Source organism: Phascolarctos cinereus, unplaced genomic scaffold (assembly GCF_003287225.1).
Source record: "Phascolarctos cinereus isolate Bilbo 61053 unplaced genomic scaffold, phaCin_HiC Scaffold_726;HRSCAF=1367, whole genome shotgun sequence".
Taxonomy (NCBI): domain Eukaryota; kingdom Metazoa; phylum Chordata; class Mammalia; order Diprotodontia; family Phascolarctidae; genus Phascolarctos; species Phascolarctos cinereus.
In genome coordinates, this window is record NW_027556098.1 from 321,493,149 (window position 1) to 321,516,288 (window position 23,140).

General features: G+C 41.5%; 1 protein-coding gene across 1 annotated transcript in view; it reads right to left on the bottom strand.

Annotated features, from left to right (window-relative positions):
• TENM4 (teneurin transmembrane protein 4) overlaps nucleotides 1–23,140 on the bottom strand; it is a 640,191-nt gene that overhangs the window by 247,872 nt on the left and 369,179 nt on the right. The window contains 2 exon segments of the mRNA XM_078156941.1: nucleotides 17,921–18,131; nucleotides 20,552–20,766. Coding sequence (XP_078013067.1) covers nucleotides 17,921–18,131; nucleotides 20,552–20,766 — 426 coding nt within the window.

Genomic DNA, 23,140 nt, shown 5'->3' on the forward strand with positions numbered 1-23,140 from the left:
CACCAAGGAAGGAAGGAAGGCCCTTTCTGCCACAGAAGCCATAAGAAGCTCACACAACGACTTCAAATTAACTCACTTTGCTAGGCCCTAAAGATAAAGTAATTTCCACAATCAATAAACCTTTTGTGCAACCTCTGTCAGGTCCAGGAATGCGCTTGCCACAAACTCCTACATGGATGAGTCTGGGGGATTGAGAGGTTGTAAGGTTCCTATAGACTGAAGCCACAGTCAAGAAGAAGGGCTTGACATATGAGGTTCTAGTGAGGCTTTGGGGTTTAGTGGAAAGAATACTGGTCTTAGAGTCAAGAGACCTACGGCCATGTCCTAGCTCTGATGTCTGGTAGGTGAGAGACATTTGGCCATTTATTTCATCTCTTGACCTCAGTTTCTTCTTCTGTAAATTAAGGGTACTACTTCTCTCATCAATCAATTAACAATCATTTACTAAGTGCCTCCTGTGGGGTAGGGGCAGCTAGGTGGTTCAGTGAGTGCATAGAGCACCGGGTCTAGTGTCATGAAGATCTGAGTTGAAATCTGACCTCAGACACTGACTAGGTATGTGACCCTAAGCAAAGTCACTTAACCCTTATCTGCCTCGGTTCCTCATCTGTAAAATGGGGACACACTGGAGAAGGAAACGACAAACCACTTCAGTATCCTTGCTGAGAAAACCCCATGGGCTTTGTCTATTCAGGTAGAATTGGACGTGACCGAACAAGAACAGCAAATGAGGTAGGCAGTTCTGGAAATACAAAGACAAAAGGGAAACCTCAACAAGCTTACATTCTAATAAAGGAAATGGGTACATATATACATGTACCCCAAATGTCCATGTGTACATATATACATGTACCCACACATGTTCACATTTACATCTATACATATACCCATACCTGTACATGTGTACATACATATACATACCTATACATGTACATGTATACACATACACATATATAAATAATGTAGTGACTATACCCCAAATGACTACTGGGTAGCATGAGAGGGGAGAGCGCTAGGAGCTGGAAGGTTGGGAAAGGCTTCATGCAGAAGGTGAAGCTTGAGGAGGTTTGGAATATGCTTTGTTAACTCTAAAGCTCTACAGAAAGGAAAGCTATTTTTTTTCCCCAGAGATTAGGTCTTTGGAGCTTTCTGGGGATGAAGCTCTGAGAAGGTAAGGTAATGCTTCCTCTACATTAAACTTAATTTCACTAATGTCTACTGATAATAATAACTAACACTTAAGAGCACTTTAAAGGATACAAGGTACTTTAAATACAGACAGACACACACACACACACAGACCTACAACCTCTCTATTATTTGGGACTCCTGACTCTCACTCTACATATGTAATCCCTTGCCAAATTTTGTCTCCTACTTATATCTCTCATTAGTGTCCACTCATACAGCCACTACCTTAATTCAGGAGCTCCCTCTTTTGTCCAGCAGAGTCTTCTAGATGGTCTCTGACCCAAGTCTCTCTCCACTACAATCCACCCTCCACAAAGACGCACAGATCAGACTATGTTGCTATGCCCTTCTCCTCCAAACCAATATACCCCAACACCTCCCTATTACCTCCAGGATCAATTACAAACTTCTCCTTCATAACCTGGCCTCTTCCCACCTTTCCAGAATGTTCATACATCCTTCAAGTTCTCCACACTGGTTCCTCCAGCAGCACTCTGGCCCCTCACCTCTTCCTTTTATCCCTGGCTTTCTTTATGGCTCAGCTCAAATCTTACCCTCTGCAGGAGATCTTTCCTGGTACCCCAGCTACTAATGATTGCTGTATATCTTTTACATACCTAGATATTTATACATGAGAATGTATGCTCCTTGAAAGCAGAGACTGGGTTTTTGACTTTCTTTGCATCTCCAGCACTTAATATACTGCCTGACACATAGACGGCCCTTGCTGACTATTAAGTACTTGGAGTTCTGTCATGTCCAACTTCTCACGACCCCACTTGGGGTTTTCTTGGCAAAGACACTGGAGGAGTTTGTTATTTCCTTTTCCAGCTCATTTTACAGATGAGGAAACTGAGGCAAACAGGGTGAAGTGATTTGTCCAGGGTCACAGAGCTAGTAAGTGTCTGAGGCTGGATTTCTAGGAGCTGGTTTGCTAACTGCTGTCAATACAAATAAAAGCTAGACAGTCCCTGCCCTCAAGAACTTTAAATTCAAATGGTTGAAAGCAACACATAAAAGGGTGCTGATAAGTAGGGGAGGGGAAGGGGAAGATGCATTTGGTGGTATATTGAGGAGATATCCACCAAGCAGCAGCCGAGATAAGGCAAATACTCACCTCTCCAAGCAGGGAGAGCCCAGGTTAAGGTTCAAATGACATACATTATGTCATATGAACCATATGACAGTCTTGTGACTGTGGGGTCACTCTCATTTTACAGATGAGGAAACAGGCTCAGAGGCATTAAGTGACTTGCCGAAGTTCACAGAGGTAGAATTTGAACCCAGGCCTTGTGACTGTTCTTCCCATTGTAGCCTAATGCCTTCACTTTATGAACTTGAAAAAGGAGGCCCAGAATGAGTATAGACTTATCTAAGATTCAGCAATCAAGCTAAGGGAGAGACAGGCCCACAACCCGAGACTCCAAATTGTTATTGGCACAGTCCCCTTCTGCAGCCCCAGGTCTGACAGCGCCATTAGATGGAAAAAAACCCAAAACACAATGCAGAGATCTTCCCACAAGCAGTAACGCCGGTAGTGCCAGGAGCCAGCTGGCAGGGCAGAAACTGGCAGCTGTTTTTATAAATTGATATAAAAAAGAGCTGTCAAAAATTAAAATTAAAATGCCCATAATAAGATAAAGTCTGTCAGAAATCTCAAAAATCTATTTGGGAGAAGGTTGTTGGAACCAGCAGTCAGGCTAAAGGCTTCATGTTTTGAATGTAGCAGTTAAGACAATGAGATCTACTCAATATGATGAGTCACAGAATCCAGAGCTGGAAGGACCCTTACAGAGTCACCTCATTTTAGAAATATAAGGAAACTGAGGCCTAGACAAAGGCAAATTAGGCACTCTGAAAAAAATTTTTACACACACACACACACACACACACAAATACATATATATTCCTTTAACCCACAGGAACCCTACTGATTCTTAATAAAAACAGGAGCTAAGCAGAACCCAAGTTAGGGACCCTAGTGTAATGGGGTAGAAAATTCCCCAGTGATAGAGTCAGGAGACCAGGATTCTAATCCTAGATATCTTGCTAACTGGCTGTGTGATCTTGGGTAAGTCAATGACTTTGTTTCCAAAACAAAAGAACATGGCCCTTCAAGTGATCAGCAAACAGTACACAGGGATGCTGTGAATCACAGACCTGGAGAATCAAGAATACACAGCTAGAAGGTAGCTGGGCCGAGACGTGACATGAGGTTTTCTCCTTCCCAAATCCATGCTCTTTCCACAACACCATCCCTATCTCTTATAATGATGTGGTCCTGGGCCTGTGCAAAAATGCATCCTAGTGGGAACTCTGCTCCTCTTTAAATCATTAACTCCCTCACACTTAACCAGATCAAGTATCTTAAAATTCTAGCCCCCTCTCCTCCTGTTTTCTCAGGGAGGAAAACATGGCCACAGTTTTCTCCTTTCCATCATCCTATTCAGTGCAAGATGATTAAGGACACTCCCAGAAAACAGCCCTAGGTCACAGAAGGATGCTCACAGGACCCTGTATTTAGAGGAGGAAGAAAATTTAATGATATTCTAGTCTAAGCCCCTTGAACCTAGTGGAATGGATAAAGAAGTGACCCAAGGTTATACAAGGAGTGTTGGAGACTGGGATTTGGACTTGGCTCTTAAGACCCCAAATTCAACATTCTTTCTTCTCTATGGATCTGCTTCTCTGTGTTCATTGCCCAGAAGCTGGTATCTAATTAGGAGAAATCATGTTGGCCTTTGAGCCAATAAGAGAATGCTAGAAGATAGGGCCTCTAAGGCATCTGCTCCTAACATGCTAAATGATAGGACTGAATGCTGAAGGGGCCCATGGAGAACACTGAGTCGACCTTCTTATTTTATAGATGATGAACACTGAGACCCAAAGAGATTATGAAGCCTGTCCATCTTCAGGCAGCTGGGAAAGGCCCAAGCAGGGTCCCCTGAATCCGAGTCTTTCTCTTAGCCCAGCCAGGATGCCTCTCACTCTGGTCCTTCCCAGGAAGACAGCTGTCTCATGGACCACCATAGGCCAAGACTTTCAAGTTCAAAAGAGCTACATATTTGAAAGAGAACCAAGCACACAGCATGAAACCTGCCTAGGGAGAGCCTGAGGATAAAAAGTTTTCTAAAGCTTCTCCCACACTCCAACCACAAACAGAAGGCATATTTTAATGCAGCATAACTGCACTGACTTGGTCTCGGAATCAGGCTTTCTATAAAAATTATATTCCCTTAACCCACAAGAATCCCTATTGATCCTTATTAAAAATAGGAGCTAAGAAGAATCCAGGTCTGGCAGATTAGAGTAGTGGGTAAAAATAAAATCTGATTCTGCATTCCAGAGGCCAGGGTTCTAGTACGAGCATCTCCTAATTTACTACGTGATTTTGGGTAAGTCACTTTCCCTCCTGTGGCACTCAGTTTTCGAAGCAATGGGATATTGAAATTGGTTCAAATAATACCTAGTGATGTTATGAATCATAAACTATTAGGGTTGGAAGGGGCCTTAAAAACATAGAAGGTTGAGGATAGATTGGACCTTAAAACATATGTTGGAGCTAGAAAGGGCTTTGGAGCAAACAGCATTTAAGTATAGAAGACAGAAAGTTCCAACACATCAGAATATTCTAAATCAAAAATGTTCTAGGTGGGAACTGAATGAATCTAGCTGAATCTAAAAAGTAAGAGCTGAAAGGGACCTTAGAACAGAAAACATGATCACCAAGCATTTATGAAACACCTACTAGGTGTCTGGTGCTGTGCTAAATTCTGGGCATATAAAGAGAAACAAAATGAAAGTGCCTGACCTCGAGGGGATTTATATTCTATTTGGAAAAGGGCAAAAGCATTTATGTTTTAGAATTAAATCTTCTGTTTGGAGTTTAAAGTCACTTATAACTTGGACCCCTCCTACTGTCTGAGTCTTCTTCTATCTGACTTCCCTCCCTTCCAGTGCCATCCAGTGACATGGGTCTCTTTGCTGGCTCCTTGAACAAGACATTTTATCTCCTGACTCTGGAGTGGTCCCTGGCTGTGCCCACTGTGTCTAGAATTCTCTCCCTCTTCATCTCTGTCTCTATCTTGTTTAGACAGAGTTGTTTGCATAGGGTCTCCCACATTCGTCTGCGAGCTCGAGAGAGGGGACTGCCTTTTGGCTTTCCTTGTATCCCCAGAACTTACTTTAATGCCTGGTGCATAGCAGGTGCTTAATAAATGCTTCCTGATTGACCTGCTGACTGCCTAGTGGAGCTGGGAGAAATCTCAGCCCAGAGAGGGGACAGTGATTCCTATAAGGCTGAACAGCATGTTACTATCTATCTGTGATTTGCAGTGAGGATGAGGAAGAAGAGATTACTGAGTCTGAATGCTGGTGGATGCACGTTGACTCAAATTTCTACCCAAAGTAAACAGAAAGATCACAAAACAGGCTTTGGGGGAGAACTGTCAAGACTTCTGGTTTGTCTGGGGATGTGGACAAGCTCTTCCTCCCTCGCAGTTCTTGGAGCAGTTCCCCGTCCAAACTAGCTGCCTGGAGCCCCGCGGCAGCACCAGCTGCTGCCTGACTTTGCCTCGGACTCCATAGGCCCAGCTAGGCGCTGCTCAGCTGTTCCTCTCTCTTCCAGCGAACAGATTTTTGGCCACACTCTCTGTCTCCGATGTGCTGACTCCAGCTCTCCCTTGGCCTACTACTTTGTTCCACTTATACCACAGCACTCTGAATAAATCACCGCTACCAGGCAGAGGTGAATTCACAGGGCGATTTTGCAGAGAAGGGTTTCTATTAGGGATTTCAGAAAGTGCTGCCAATGTCATTTACAAGAAGGTTAATTTATTATTGAGAGACCTTGATTCTCCATTCCTTTGTCATGTCTTACACTGTAATTCAAAGGAAGGGGAACGGAGGGAGCAGAGAAAGCCTTATTAAAAACTGAAAATTACTCTTCAATCACTTCTCTCCCTGTCTTTTTTCTGAAGTGGTACATGCTTTGACACAAATTAGAGTATATCACGTCAAGGATGTTTCATCCTGGATACTTGCAAATGCACTTAGGAGCTAATGAATGGCCACTGGCCGATAAATGCAATAAATACACAAAAACAATGCTATCCCAAGGTCCTTAGAAAATCACAGAAAAAATAATCTTGATGACCCTTAGAAGCTGTGTCTGAAGTAAACAAACAAAACAAAGCTTCACAGTCAAATAAGGTGCTGGGAAAACTTTGGAGTTGCTATCTTTAACTATTAACCCATTCCATCCTTTTCCTGTTGCTCTGTGGGCCTAGTTACCTACAGGGCTAGAAAGGACATCAAAATAAAGAATGCCACAGTGGATAGAGCACCGGCCCTGAATTCAGGAGGACCTGAGTTCAAATTCAGCCTCAGACACATAACATTTACTAGCTGTGTGACCCTGGGCAAGTCAGTTAACCCCACTGCCTAGCTCAAAATGAAACAAAACAAAACAAAATAAAGAATGTTAATGCTGGAAGGGCCTTTTGAATATAGAATGCTAGAACTAGAAAAGAACTCAGAATATAGAATATCAGATCTGGAAGGGGACTTAGAATATATAATGTAAGGGCTGACAGGGATGTTAGACAGAGAATATCAGAGCTGGAAGGGACCTTAAAACAGAGAAGCTCAAAGCTGGGAGGGACATATATGTCAGAGCTAAAAGGGACCTTAGAATATGGACTATCATAGCTGGAAAGACCCTTAGAACACAGAATGTCAGAGCTGGGAGGGCCCTTAGAGCAGAGAATGTCAGAGATGGAATGTCAGAGCTGGGAGGGGCTTTGGAACCAAGAATGTTGAAATATGAAGGCCCTTAGAACAGAGAATGTCAGTTGGGAGGGGCTTAGAATATAGGATGTTAAAATACAGAACAGAGACGATCAGCTCAGTAAAGTAGACAGCAAACGCTGAGTGAACAGTGAATACCAGCAGCTGTTGCAAAGCAATCCCTCCTAAGCCCTTGGTAAGGTAGTGGGGTGCACATATTCCCCTCCTCCCTTTACCAAAAAGGAAGCTGTGGCTCAGAGATATTAGAGAGGACAAATAGCCATTAAGTCGCAGGGTCAGCACTCAGATGTCAGTCTTCTGACCTTGAGTGCGGAGCTTTTCCATTATTCCACAAGATAAAATGTGAGAATCCTTAAGGCTAGATTGTTTGGGAATTAGGTTTATCCTCTCATAATCAAAGCCCTGAAGAGCAAGGGAGACCCCATCTTAGGGGTGAACTATCCCTCAAAGTAGGAGGTTTCAAGCAGTACCTCTCTGTTTGCTGTGACGTCCAAGCCATCTTTTCTTCTTAGATACTGATAAGTGTAAAACCAGGCAAATCTTGAAAATTTGAACGTAATATAGGAAGAGAATAAAGGATTATCTTTTACGAAAAGAGATGATCAATATAAAAAGTTAAAGGACCCATATGTACAGAAATATTTATAGCAGCTCTTTCTGTGGTGGTAAAGGATTAGAAATTGAAGGGATGCCCATCCATTGGGGAATGGCTGAACAAATGGCTGGTATGTGAATGTAATGGAATACTATTGTGCCATAAGAAATGATGAGCAGGTGGCTTTCAGAAAAACCTGGAAAGACTTACATGAACTGATGCAAAGCAAAGTGAACAGAACCAGGAGAACGCTGTACATAGTAACAGCAACATTGTGAGATGATCAACTACGACAGACTTAGCTCTTCTTAGCAATATAATGATCCAAGACAATTCCAAAAGATGTGGAATGGAAAATGCTAACCACCTCCAGAGAAAGAACTAGGGAGTAGGAATGCAGAGCAAAGCATATATATCATTTTCACTTTTTTTGTTGTTTGTTTTTTCATTCCTTTGGTTCTTCCCTTCTGTTCTGATTCTCCTTTTACAACATGACTAACATGGAAATATGTTTAGCATGATTGTAATGTACAACTTATATAAGATTGCTTGCTGTCTTGGGGAGGGGGAAGGGAGAAAAATTTGGAACTCAAAAATCTTACGAAAATGAATGTTGAAACTATCTTTACGTGTAACTGGAAAAACAAAACAAAACACTGTTAAGTGCAAAAAAGAAAAAAGAAAAGAGATGATCAAAAGTGTCATCAGGGCCTACTGTACCTTTTTCTTTCTCCACCAAATTCCAAAGCTTACCCCAACATTCCCACTTTTTTGGAAAACAGAATATTCCAGTTCTGGGCACACACGCTCATGAAATCCGTAGCACAGTAGTAGAAGAACAGGTACCAGTAGCCCCATCATTAACGAACAAAATTGCAGAATTTCAGAGGTGGAAGTGGCCTCAAACAGGACTGAGGCCAATCTATACCTGAACATCAGTAAACTTTCTTGTACTTCCCAGAGTCAATCACTCAGCCACCCTCTGAAGACTTTTAGTGAGGGGGAGCCCTCCATCTTCAGAGGAAGCTCGTTCTAAATTTGGACATCTCTAATTTTTACAAATGCTTTCTTTCCCTATGACTGCCTCTTCGCATCTTCTACTGGCCCTCTTGGGCCAGAGTAGATCAAATGTAAATCCTCTTCCTTTTGAACACAGTGACCATGTCCTTCTTTAAGTCTCCCCTTCTAAACACCCCGGTTCCTTCTAATGAAGTGCAGATGGCTCAGTATCCATGACTTCTCCGCCACTGACCACTCTTTTTTGGATGCTAAATGGCTACTGGTGCCAAATTGGGCCACGTGGTTTTTCGTGCAACTGGGGAGGTCATGCCAGAAAGAAGAAAGGAAAAGACAGGGTAGTTTCCACATCATGATACCAGTCTCTCTGTTTGCTCACAAAGAGTCCCCTTCCTTTTCCCGTCTGTGGTAATTTGATCCATTTCTGTGGCATGTCTGTAATTTCATGCCTTAGACCATAATGCACCGATGCCAACCTTGTGCGTGTGTCCATTTTGGTTGGAATGTCAGCTCAAATTAAAAGAGAGCACGCTATATGAGACCCAAACATACAGCGACTGTTACTTGTTACGTTTTAAGAACACATGCAAACTATCTACACTACTTAAATCAAGTCAATTCATCAAATATATGTCAATAATATGTATAGAGGTCGGTGCCATTCATTAGGCAAGAGATACTAGGTGTGGGGCCCTGTCCTAGGGAATCAACGCAACATCCGTTGGTGACCAGATGTGTTTTGTTAATATCCACTAAATGCCCAGGGGTGTAGAGGGAAGTGCCCTGTGGCAGATTTATAAGAGCACACAGATGAGAGCCGAAAAGGATTGGGAAGCTCTGTGTGGCTTATGATCTCTACCACTGCAGGGGACTGTTGTTCAGAGGGGATACCTGTATCAAGAAGATAACAGAGCCACCAAAATCTTGCTTAATTATTTTTTTCCCCAAAGGACCTAGATGTTGTGGAGAGGACTCACAGTGATGACATCACAGATCATTCTCATTATTTTCAAAATGTCCCCGGTATTTTTTTTTTTCTGCGCCAGTTGCATTTCAGTACAAATACAACGAGGATGGGCTGAAAATTCTTTTTCAGGGAGTTTAAAGGGAAGGATTCTCTCTCTTCTCGTTACTTCAATACCCTGTGATCTCGCTGAGGTGGGAGAGCCCAGCGCTGATATGGGTCACAGTCTAGCTGAGCCTTTGTGAGTTCCTGTACTGCCCAGAAGCTAAGCTGTTCACGAGCCTTTCTGAGCTTAGCTAGCTGGGCAGGTCCTTGAGTGACAGGCACATATTCCAGAGCTGAAGGCTTCCGGCTGGCACAGCTCCCACCCCCAGTTTATTAAGCCTGTGTGGAGATTACTGCGCTCCAGCTGGGAGAGCTCCCAAGGCATGCATGGTACCTGGCCTCATCCAGCAGCATGGGGGGATGCAGGAAATCCAAATGACTAAAGTGTGAAGGAATGCTGGATAAGTTCATTAAAATGGTGGAAGCATAGTGCCATGTGACGCGAGGGGTGAAGGGTGGCGGCTTCCTCAATGATTATCAGGACTACATTCCTGTAAGAGGTAGTTATGTGAATTTAGTTTTCAAATCTGGCTAGAGATGGAGGAAGGGGAAGAGTGCTCTAGGCATGGCCAACAGCATGAGCAGAAGCATGCAAGTGGGATAATATAGGACTATACAGAGGGTACAGAAGGGGGCAGTTAGGTGGTGCTGGATAGAGCATGGGGCCTGGAGTCAAGAAGATCTGAATTCAAATCCAGTCTCAGACACTTACTAGCTGTGTGACCCTGGGTAAGTCACTTAACCGCCATTTGCCTCAGTTCCTCATCTGTAAAATGGGGAAGAACTGGAGAAGGAAATGGCAAACCGCTCCAGCATCTTTGCCAAGAAAATCCCATGGACTTTGCCCATGGGGTCACACAGAGTCAGCTACAACTGAATGACTGCTAAACAATAAGAGCGGACAGGGAGCGGTACAGTCTCATGAGAGAATACAGGATGGAGAGAGGAGTTGTTCAGTCATGTAGTCAAGAGGACCTGAGTTCAAATCCTACCTCAGACACAGATAACTGTGTGACTCTGGGAAAGTAATTTAAACTCTCTTGTATCTCATTTTCCTCATCTATAAAGTGGGGAGAATAATAGCACCTACTTCCCAAGGTTGTTGTGAGGATGAAATAAGTTAACATGTTTGCTTTGCAAACCTCAAAATGCTATGTAGATAATATTATTTTTGCTCCCCTTCACATACTACTTTATCATGCCATAATGGAATGTATTCCTACTGTCTCTCTCACATGACACTCCATCTCCCATCTGAAGCTGCCATCCCCCATACCTAAAGTATGTTCCCTCACCATTCTCATCTTTTAGAATCCCTAGTTTCTTTTCCTTTTTTTGGTGGGGGGAGGCAATCAGGGTTAAGTGACTTGCCTAGGGTCACACAGCTTATAAGTGTCTGAGGCCAGATTTGAACTCAGGTCCTCCTGACTCCAGGGCTCGCCCTCTACCCACTGTGCCACCTAGCTGCCCCATCCCTAGTTTCTTTCAAAACTTAGTTTATGTGTCTCTTCCTATAGGAAGCCTTGCCTGATCTTTCCAGATTTTGTCCACCCAAAAATGATCTCCTATTTAATATGTTTTTATGTATTTTGTAATAATTATTCATAGCGGGGCAGCTAGGTGGCGTAGTGGATAGAGCACTGGCCGTGGATTCAGGAGGACCTGAGTTCAAATCCGGCCTCAGACACGTAACACTTACTAGCTGTGTGACCCTGGGCAAGTCACTTAACCCCACTGCCTAGCCAAAAAAAAAAAGAAAAGAAAAAAATTATCCATAGCATCCAAGCATCTTATTGCCATTTTCAAGCTATTAAAGCTTAAAAGATATGTTATTTTCCCCAACAGAATGTCAGCTCCTCAAGACCAGGTCTGATTTCATTTCTGTCTCTATATCTCTGGCTTCCTATAAACTACCTGATCTAACAGGTGCTTAATAAATGCTTGCTGATAGCCCTGAATGTCAGTCGAAAGAGTTTTGACACTGCTTAGGGAGTGACATGAAGCCATAGACTCCTTGCAGTTCTTCCTTTATGTTGACTTTCACGTACCCTATAGGAAGTCAAAGTCAATGAATGTCTTATTGTCCAAACTTTTGGAGAGAAAGGTTTTCCCGGGAGACCTCAGCCATAGTTTTGTGTGGTCACAGAACAAGAACAGTGACTGACCCATAACAGACACTTCATAGATAGTCATGACAGGTATAGTATCGCTGGCCTTCTTAATGGGTGGGGGAGAAGTCAAAGGAGGGAGAGAACTAGGAAATGAAAATATCATTTTTAAAATTAATTAAAAAAGATACTTATTGCATTGAATTAACAGTCAGAAGTTGAGGGGATGGTCTGGGGTCAGCAGTACATTAGCATCGCAGAATCTTATCTGAGATGGAACACTGAGAGCCCACATGACCTAAAACATAGTCAGGAGTAGGACTGGGTATCTCATGACCATACTCTATGTAGAATGGGAGGCAAGAAATGAGGCCGACTCTCTCATTCCGTCTCCTCACCTCTCTGTATGTACCTCAGTTTGGGAACCTGTGCTGTTTGGCCAACTCAGCAGTATTATCCCCAGCTGGATTAGACCCAAAGGAAGCATGACTGGACAACAGGCAAAAAAGACGGGTATTGTGAACTGAAGGGAATTCTAAGATTAAATAACACTGGGGGTAGAAGTTAGAAATTAACTTAGAAATAAGAACGTAGAAATTACCTAGTTAAGCCCTGTCATTGTATAGATAAGGAAAATGAGGGCCCAGAGGTAAAGTGACAGGGAAGAACCAGCATCCCTAGAAATCAAACCTAGGTCTTCTGACTTTAATCCAAGGCTTCTTTTAGTGTATCGTACCACCTAGTCTAAAATAGGAGTTCTTAACCTAGGGATACATGAATTTATTTCTTTTTTTTAAAATTTTGATAACTACACTTCAATATAGTCGGCTTCTTTTGTAAGTCCCTTTTATTTTGTACATTTAAAAACATTATTCTGAAAAGATAAAAGGATCCATGATATAGAAAAAATGGTAAGAAACCCTGTTCTAGAGGATGAGGTTACTACTGCGAAGATGGCAGCCAACGAGAATTCCTTTCCTTTCCCCACAATGAAGAGCCCTAAAAATGGAAGACATGGCAAAGATGGTAGGAGTTCCCCTAGCAGACTCCTGGGAAAATCAATAGAGGAGTGGAAGATAGAATTCCCTTAGTTGTGAGTAAGCCAGTGACCTAAGAGGAAATCACATGTTGGGAAATGAAGGATCACAAGACTATAGATTCAGAACAGGAAGAGACCTTAAAGGCCATCCAATCTAACCTCTTTGTTTTATAGATGAGGAAACTGAAGAACAGGGAAGTGACTTTCCAAAGGTCACACAGCCAGTGCCTGAGGTAGAATTTAAACCCAGCTCTTCCTAATACCAAGTCCAGAACTCTAAATACTTCTCCACGCTGCCTCATGGCATCCAGTCCAACATCCGACGTGGTCCAAAATCCCCTGTACGATATTGGGACAACCTTTGCTCCTTTGGTCTTAGCTGTAACAAGTCAAATTTCTTTTCATATACTTGAAGACAACTCTTGTGAGGGAAAAGATTTGCAAGGTAATGCCAGGAGCCCTAGCCTGTGAAATTAGAGAGAATCAGTGTATGGCGGTTAAACAGAGCCTGGGCAGCCAATACTAACACAGCTGGGAGGGAGCAGCTGGCTCACAATCAGGGCATTGCTATAGATATGCTTTCCAACACAGTAGGTAGAGATAGCCTGTGAACATCACTTCACTGGACATAGGCCTGATAACGAGCAGGGAATATCCTTGGGAATAGGAGCTTCGAGATCATACTGGAACACTCTAGAACACTAGAGAACATACTAGAACACTCCTTTCACCCGAAATGGGGGCACACTTGAAATCCCGTAAAGAATATTCTTTCTCAATGGCTTGCCTTACTTTGCTGTACATGTAGGACACTGGGGTCCAAGGGCATCAAATGCTATCTTCTCCAAGAACCATTCACTGACACCCTCAAATTGGTAAGTGCCTTCACCCTCAAACCTCACAGAGGCCTCGTACTGTACACTTAGTATATAATATTGTGCACTGTAATTGTCTGTTTCTCATCTTCCATTAGACTGTATGCTCCTTGAGGGCAAAGGCCAAAGGGCAGAGGTCTTAGCAAAGTTCTCTTTTTAAATCCTCCAGTACCAAGAATAATGACCTGCATACAGGAAGCACCTGATAAATGAAGTGAAGACAGAGCAATGGATTAAAAGGTAGAAAATGTGGGTTGAAATCTTGGCTCTATTATATACTCTGTGACCTTGAGGAAGTAAGTTAGTCAATCAGTCAGTCAACAATTTAATAAGCACTGAGAATACAAAGAAAGGCAAAAGCTCTGTCTCTGCCCTCAAGGAGCTCGTGATCTACCCTAAAAGACAATATGCAAAATAATAGCTTGATACATACAAGATGCACACAGTGTAAATAAAAGGTAATCTCAGGGGGAAGGGAGCAGGACTCTGACAAAGGCATCTCACAGAAGCTAGGATCTGAGCTGAGTCGTAAAGGAAGCCAAAGAAATTGGGGTCCTTTCTCTAGGCCTCAGTTACCCCATTTATAAAATAAGGGTGTTGGACCACACTAGACCTTCTCTAAGGTCCCTTCTTGCTTGAAATCCTTTGATGGCAAATGTTTCCTGAATGTACAGATGTGTAAAAATTCATCCCATTCACAGAGTGCTTTGCAAACATGGGCTCTGTGTGTGTGTGTGTTTGTATATATTTATATATATCCTTTGGAAAGGGCTTTCAGATTTTTCATAGTGAAAGATAAACTCACTTAATTTAAAATCATCAGCTGGACTGAATTAGATGGGGAAAAAGGAAAAACATACACAATACCTCCATTTGTTAAATTAAACACAATTATTTCTCCTGTTACTTAATTACAAGCAGACATGAATACCTCTGATTCTGACAGCTGAGATCTGTTTAAATGTTCCATCTGAATCTTGGAATGTAATGCTATGACGGGTCAGGTTCCATTGTATGCATTAAGTAAACTTGAGAGGGAAAACTGTATATCGGAACCATAATGACTTCACTCTAACTAGACCTAAACTTTTAATTAACCTGCCAAGACAAATTACAACTCCCAGTTCTCAGGTAACTACTGCAGACAGCTGAGACTCAATATCAACACCTCTTTGGGGAGATGGACTAATGGTAGCCCTGGACCCAGAACGGTTTTGCATGAAAGAAAATAAAATGAACCTATTAAATAATTACTGTGCAGGATGGGGGAAGGGGCAGAATTTTGCAAAAAAGAACAAATAATGATGCTACAGCCAGCATTTTAATAAGAATTTCTCTGTGCACAATTTCCTTGTTTCTGCCTTTGGGCTGTCAGATGTGGACACATTCCTCACCATCTCATTCAACAATAACAACAACTCATATTTGGAGAGGCAGAATCGGACCATGGAAACAGCACCAGGCTAAGAGTCTAGATAGTTCTCTATCTATTCACCACACTACCTGGTGTCTCTCCAGTACAAAACAAACAAACAAACAAAAAACCCCACAAAAAACCATATAAAATAAATACAAAATAATTTGGCAGGAGTGAGAGGGTAGGGAGAAGAATGACCTGGTGGGATCAGGGAAGGCTTCTTGTAGGGGGTGGCACTTGAGCTGAGTTTTAAAGGAAACAAAGATGTCTTACTTAGCAACTCATCAGAGCTACAACAACACTTTCCGAACAGTAGCATTTAAATGTTTGTTGCACTGTTCGTTTTATTTACTTTCTTTGCCCTACCGTAATGAGGGCAGATCAGGAGGGAAAATAAAACTCAACTAGTTTTTCTTCCGCAAATAGCCCTCGTTTCCCTATTGACTCAAGGAAGAAGATCAAAGGTGTTGTAAAGAGCTTAGCACAGTGCCTGGCACATAGTACCAGCTATATAAATGCCTATTCCTTTCCTTCCCTTCTCTTCCCCCCATCCTCTGGAAAGATCACCTACTCTTTGGCTGGAATATTCCCCTCCGTTGCAGTGATTGATAAAACACACAATCTTTCTATGGATTGGGTTGTCCCACCACTAATCATTAGGGCCAGAACCAGGAACACAACGGATGCAGTAACAACTACATTGTAGAAGTTAAACAACTGTGAAAGAATTAAGAATGATGACCAAGGCAATGGCCAGCCACGATGCCAAAGGACTGATGATGAAGCCACCTCCTGACAGAGGGGAATGGGCTCAATGTGCATAGACTGTTTGGACATGGCCAATGAAGGAACTTATGTTGCTTGCTACTAGGGTTTTGTGGGGTTTTAAAAATTTTTCCAATGAGGAAATATGGGGGAGGGGAGAGAAAATAGATTTTTTATTCACTGAAAAAAAAATAAAATTAACCCAAAAAAACCCAACTGGGTAAATTCACTGAGAGAAATGAGCATACACATTGAAACACAAAGGTAGGGGGAAACAAATAGAGAGCAAAACACTTGAGACATTCCAGAATTTTAAAAGGGGTCAACCCAAGTAGCTGGTACTCTCTACATCCAAGCTATCCTTCCATCTAAACAGACAACAAAGTAAATGTGTCTAAACTTTTCCCATCATAATTATGATTACACTAAATTTAAAAGTTTTTGCATGAACAAAGCCAATGCAACAAAGATTAGGGCAGGAGAAAGGTTGGAGACCATTTTTACAGCCACTGTCTCTGACAAAGGCTTCATTTCTAAAATACAGAGAGAACTGAATCAAATTTATAAGAATACAAGTCATTACACAATTGATAAATGGTCAAAGGATATGAACAGACAGTTTTCAGATGAAGAAATTAAAGTTGTCTATAGTCATACGAAGAAATGCTCTAAATCACTATTGATTAGAGAAATGCAAATCAAAACAACTCTGAGGTACCACATCACACCAATCAGATTGGCTAATATGACAAAACAGGAAAGTGATAAATGTTGGAGATGTGGGAAAATTGGAACGCTAATGCATTGTTGGTGGAGTTGTGAACTGATCCAATCATTCTGGAGAGCAATTTAGAACTATGCCCAAAAGGCTATAAAACTATGCATATCCTTTGATCCAGCAATACCATTAGTAGATCTGTATCCCAAAGAGATCATAAAAAAGGGAAAATGTACCACATGTACAAAAATATCTACAGCAGCTCTTTTTGTGGTGGCCAAGAATTGGAAATTGAGGAGATGCCCATCAACTGGCGAATGGCTGAACAAGTTGTGGTACACGAATGTAATGGAATACTATTGTGTTATAAGAAACGATGAGCAGGCGGACTTCAGAAAAACCTAGAAAGACTTGCATGAACTGATGCTAAGTGAAGTGAGCAGAATCAGGAGAACATCGTACACAATAACAGCAACACTGTATGAGGACCGACTTTGTTAGATTTAACTCTTCTGAGCATTGCAATGATCTAAGACAATTCCAAAAGACTCATGATGGAAAATGCTATCCACATCCAAAGAAAGAACTATGGAGTCTGAATGCAGATCAAAGCAGACTATTTTCTCTTTTTTTTCTTCCTCATGGTTTTTCCCTTTTGCTCTGATTCTTCTTTCACAACATGACTAATGTGGAAATATGTTTAATATGATTGTGTATGTATAGACTATATCAGATTGCAAGCTGTTTCAGGCAGGGAGAAGGGGAGGGAGAGGGGAGAAATTTAGAACTCAAAATCTTATAAAAGTGAATGCTGAAAACTAAAAATAAATAAATACTTTAAAAAACTTTATAGTTTTAATTAATTTTAATTAATTAATTCAATTTCTGTCTTTCCTGATTCTCTTCATATCATCTGCAAATAGGGATAATTTCACTTCCATTTTGGTGATGTTCATACCTTTGATTTTGCTTCCTGCCAAACTAGAATTTGTCGGGCTATGTCAAATAACACTGGGAAGAGGAGTTATACTCGTGTTACTTTAGAATGTATAATTTGTATTAAAAACTATTAAATACTAAGTAAATAAATAAATAACTGTTCACACAAACAACAGTGTGGACATGGAAAAAATTATTTCCTACTCATCCCACATCTGTATTCTACACAGGCATGACCAAAGAGAATATGGAAAAGAGTTATACCTCCCTTTTTATCCATATACATAGTAAAATGGATAAGGTGAAAATTCATGTCACTAGCTGTCCACAGAGATACCAAAATGAGAACGGGAAAAGGGGATATCTTTAATTCCCTTACCAATAGCAGTGGTGAGAAAAGAAACCACTTCAGATTCCTTTCCATCATTGTAGAAAGCCAGGTGCCAAATCCCGGAATCCAAATATTGGATGAAGCCAGTCTCGTGGCTGGAAGGAGGGACAGAGCCTCGGGACTGGCGCTGAGGGCCTTCCAAGCTCCTCACCTCCTGAGTCAAAAGTCGCCTCCCATCCAAGAGCTCCACAAAATCAAACTAAGGAATAAAGAAAAAAGGAAGGGAGAGAAGAAAATCAGCAGGCTGTTTTAGGTTAATTCTAAATGTCTGTCCTGGGTTTTTAACATAAGGAAATCCAAGATGGGAGATGGGAGAGAGGTTAATGCCATTTGATGGTTGATTAAATAACACAAACTTCCCAAACTACATTTCTCTTGGGAATCTTGTCCACTAGTGAATGCAGAATAACTGCTTTCTCCCCCCAAACCCCCATCCTTCTCTTGCCACATACATAGCTGATTTTTATACTGTTGGGCACAGTATAACTACCTAAATTGCACAGCTAGAATAAACCTGAAGGATCCATTATTTCCTCTGCCTCTAAATTCGACCACACATCAATCATCCTGCACAGATTAGTTTTTTAAATTTCTCTATAACTTAAAAGAAAGTAACTTTGAAAGACTTAAGAATTTTAATCAATGTGATAACCAATATGCCATCCAAGGACCAATAATGAAACTTGCCTCCCATGTGATGTGATGGACCAGAGGTGTAGAATGAGAGACACATTTTTGGGCATGGCCAAAGTATCTTTCTTTCGTTTTGCTTGATTATATTTATTTATTACAAAAGAAGCATCTGGGGGCGGGGGGGAGAAGTGAGATGTGACAGAAAAGTCAAGGGAAGAAAAGGAAGAAAGTAAGAAAGGGGAGGGAAGAAAGAAAGAAAAAACATTAATATAACATTTTAAAAATTCAATAACAAAGAAAGTCAGAAGGGGACACAAATTGGACAATATTGTTAAATAATTAGTTAATATAGACTTTAAAAATTTTATATAACCAAAGTTAGGTTTTATATGCAATCCTTTTTTTGTTCTTTGTGTTTAAATGTTTGTTTATAACTATTAAGTCCATAAGAAAAAAAATAAAAAGGGATAAAATATTCCTATTATTTTTGGAGGGGAGATGAATTCAAGAAGGAAGAAAAAGAAAGAAGTAGAGGGGGAAGAAGGAAAGAAGGAAACTATGAAGAGAAAGGAAACCTAAGGATTTAGAGCTAGAAGGACCCCAGGACACCATTTTAATCCACTCCTTTCATTTTACCAACTGGCAACAGCTGAAGGGAAGCAGATACGTGAATGACTACTTGCTGGGAACGTTACAGAGGCGGTGTTTGCTCCAATATGAATGGCCTTTGAAATGGCTGCTGAAATCTCTTCCAAATCTGAGACTTTGTGGTTATATAACGACTTGCTAAAAAGGGCTGATGAGAAAATTTTTCTAAATTATCTTTATCACCAACTCGGTTCAACAAACATTTATTAAATTCCTACAATGTGTAGTACACCGAGCTTGGCACTGTGGCTACAGAGATGAAGAATGACATATCCCTGCCCTTAAGGAGTTTACAGTCTAATGGGGGGGGAGTTATGACACATATGTGTGTCTGTCTACTTATCTGACACAAAATTTCATGGGATATGAGAGGTCAGAAAGATAATGACAGGTTGAGGAGGGAGAGCTTCCTTCTAGCCAGGAATGAGGCAAGGAGGCTCCATGGAGGAGGTGGCCATGACTTGAAGGAAGTGGAGGATTTCAACAGGGAGAGATTAGGTGGGTTTATACTCCATGCATGTGCAAATGGTAAAAGACAAGCAGGGACAGGATGAGATGGGCTAACATTGAGTAGTCTAGTTTGCCCAGAACGTGGGAAGGGGAGTAGATGGATAGAGTGAGATGCTGTTTGGAAAGGTACATTTAGTGTTCTTGGATTTAGGATTGGAAGGGACCGTAGAGGTCATACTCCATGTTAAAGATGGAAAAATAATAGAGATCTAAAGATTAAGTGACTTGTCCAAGATCACTGTAAGGAGGACAGCCAGAATTTGAAACCAGGTCTTCTACTTTTTTTTTTTTGAGGCAATCAGAGTTAAGTGACTTGCCCTGGGTCACACAGCTATTGTCTGAGGCCATATTTGAACTCAGGTCCTCCTGACTCCAGGGCCAGTGTTCTACCCACTGTACCACCTAATTGACCCCCAAACTACATTTTCTAGTCTGGAGCCAGACTATGAAGGGGCCCTGAATGTTAAGGTAAGGAGTATGTACTTTATCTCATGGGCAATGGGGAAACTATGCTTAAACATTTCTAGGGATGAAAAAAAATAACCTTACCAGTTTGAGATTTTAGGTATAGAAGAGAATGTAATATCTGAAGTCAGAATTATAGACCTTTAGAGCTAGATAGGACTTTAGGAGTCATTTAGTCCAACCCCATTTTACAGATGAGAAAGTGAAGGCCAACAGATAAAGTCACATGCCCAACATAATTAAGTTTACTTCTCACTGAAGTAAATAAATTGAATAGTTGAGATGAACGCTTCTTGGTTATGACACAGAGCTGATTGCCCTGGAGATTGAAGGGAACCCAAATTGACGAGGACTCCTGATTACCTGTGTGTGAGAAGGAGGAAGGCCTTTTCTGCCATAAATCCCAACCAGAGCTGCTTTTCCCAAGGACACGTTGAATTTCAGATGCACCGGGTGATCTATAAACACCTGAGATCTCCAAAAAATACCTGGAGGGATCTTCTGGGATGCCCGTCTCCCCACGTCGATCTCTCCCGAGTCGATAAAACTCTCCTCTGGAAAGAAACTACTAGGCTTCCCTAACAAGACAGGGGTGGGAAGGAAACAAAAACAACAGAAGCCTAATTAACTCACAATCAAATGAAGACATGGGGAACCCTGGGGCGTACAGATTGTGAAGAGCTGGCTCGGGGCCTTCTGAACAGTTCTGTATCCAAGGCCTTTACTCAAAATAGAGAGCCAAAACTTTTGTAACTCTTTTTTTTAATGACAATAATAATAATAATTCTCATATCTATAGTGTTTTCCCTTCAAGGGAGTCAGTGCAAACATTACTACTGTTGCCTTACAGATGACAACACTGAGATTCAGCAATTTGCTCAATGTCATATATTTGGTAATTCAAGAGCGAGGAGATGCACCTAGGTTTTCAGAACCTGAATCCAATAATAAGAGAAGCCATTTCAACAGTGTTTTGAGGATGTGGTCAAGCTCTCAGAGGTAGTAAGAAGGATCAGGACTTATACTTGTCTACTGAATCTGATTCCATTTGTTGAGGTCTTTCCTCAAGTCCTATCCTGTGAGGTGGGTAACATCAATATCTTTTACATTTGAGGGAACTGAAAGTCAAAGACTTGTTCAAGTTCACATGGCTAGTAAAGCATCTTCTCAAGTCCAGACTTCTATCCATAACTCCATGCTATCATAATTCTCACCTTACAGATGGAGAAACTGAGCCCCAGAGAAGGAATATAATTACTGAAGATCACAGAGCTAAGAAGGGAGTGTTGGAGCCAGGACTGGAAGCCAACTCTCAACCCCAAATCCAGAGCTCTTCCTACTAAGCCATGGTGGCTTACAGTTCTTTCTTGGCTCAGGTTTTTCTGCTAGAAATGTGCATGTCTCCAAAGCAACATGGGTCCCTCCCCAGGGCCCATCTGTTTACTGCATAACTCCACAGCTTGTTATGTTTTGATTCTAAAAATAATAATTCGCTTTCATATACAATTTTGCACGTGTGTGTGTGCACATGTAGTATGTGTAAAAGCACACACTCAAAATAGCAAGAGACAGAAAATAGGTGTGACTAATAAATTTTCAACTAATTATAACACTTTTAGAGTGGGTGGCATAGTCAAACCCTTCCCCTTTTATTTTAACAATTAACAATAATAATAGCTAAGGCTTGCAAACTGCTTTAAGGTTTATAAAGGGCCTTATATACACTGTCTCATTTGATCCCTTCAAAAACTTAAGTCAACTATCAGTGTTATTGACCCCATTTTACAGATGAGAAAACAAAAAATTTATGTGACTTGCCCAACACCAAAAAGTTAGTAAGAGATGAGATGTGAACCCAGGTCTCTCCCAAATCCAAATCCAGAGCTCTTTAACAGGGAAAAAAGAAACTGAGGTTTAGACAGGAGAAGTCCAAGGTCATAGCTGAGCCAGCATTCAAATCCAGAGCTCATGGCTTCAAATGGAGAGTTCCTTCCTACTGTATTCCTTCCAAAGTAGGAATGTCAAATTTCTAGTGGGAAACTACGGGATCATTGGTCTGGAGTTGCAGGAGCATCTCAGGGGCTAGCTAGCCCAATCTCTTCATTTTCCAGATAAGGAAACTGAGGTCCAGAGAGCTTAAATGATTTTCCAATGTCACAAAGGCAGTTAAGCATCAGAAATGTTTTGTGGGCTTTTGAGAAACCAGGCCTTGAAAAAAGAGATCAGTATGACACTTGCTCGGTAACCATTTTCTCTTCTCTGTTGGAATGATGAGATCAGGGCAATACTAGAGATGGCCCCAAATCACTCTGGCTAGGGATCCAATCTAATGTCACTAACTCAGAAATCAGAAAATTACCATTAACCTGCCTGTTTTCTATCATACGATATTTCTCTCCCATTCCATGAGAAAGAATTCCCCTGTCTGCTACAATGGGTTCCTACATGGTCTATCAAACTCAACTTTCTTCCAATCCATATTTACTCTGCCTCTGGAAATGTCACAAATTTAAACCTCTGGCTTGATCTTGGTTTCTGCAATTACTTTAAGACCAAGGGACAGCTTCTGTGAGAGTGGGGAGGTTAAGACTGTAGCACCTCTCTTGTACCTTTTTTTTTTGCAAGGATTGGGGGGAACCAGGTTGTCAAAGGAGGAGGGGGAGGCCAGTAGGATGGTAAAGTTTTTATAGCTCTACGAAGATGGTTTCTCTTGTCCCAGGCTGCACCTCCTCTTGGAGAACACTAGCCTTTGTGGACTCCAAAAAAGAGGGGTCTGCGGATGGCAGAGCTAAAGCTGGGAGGAAAAGGAAGCCATTAGCCTGACACAGTCCCCCTCTAATGAGATAAGAGCAGGAGTGGCCCCCTCTGAAAAGCTTACTAGCATGCAAAGGTTTTTTCAGAGGCCCCCATTCATACTGCCTAGAACCAAAGTGTTCCCCAAATAGTGTTCCA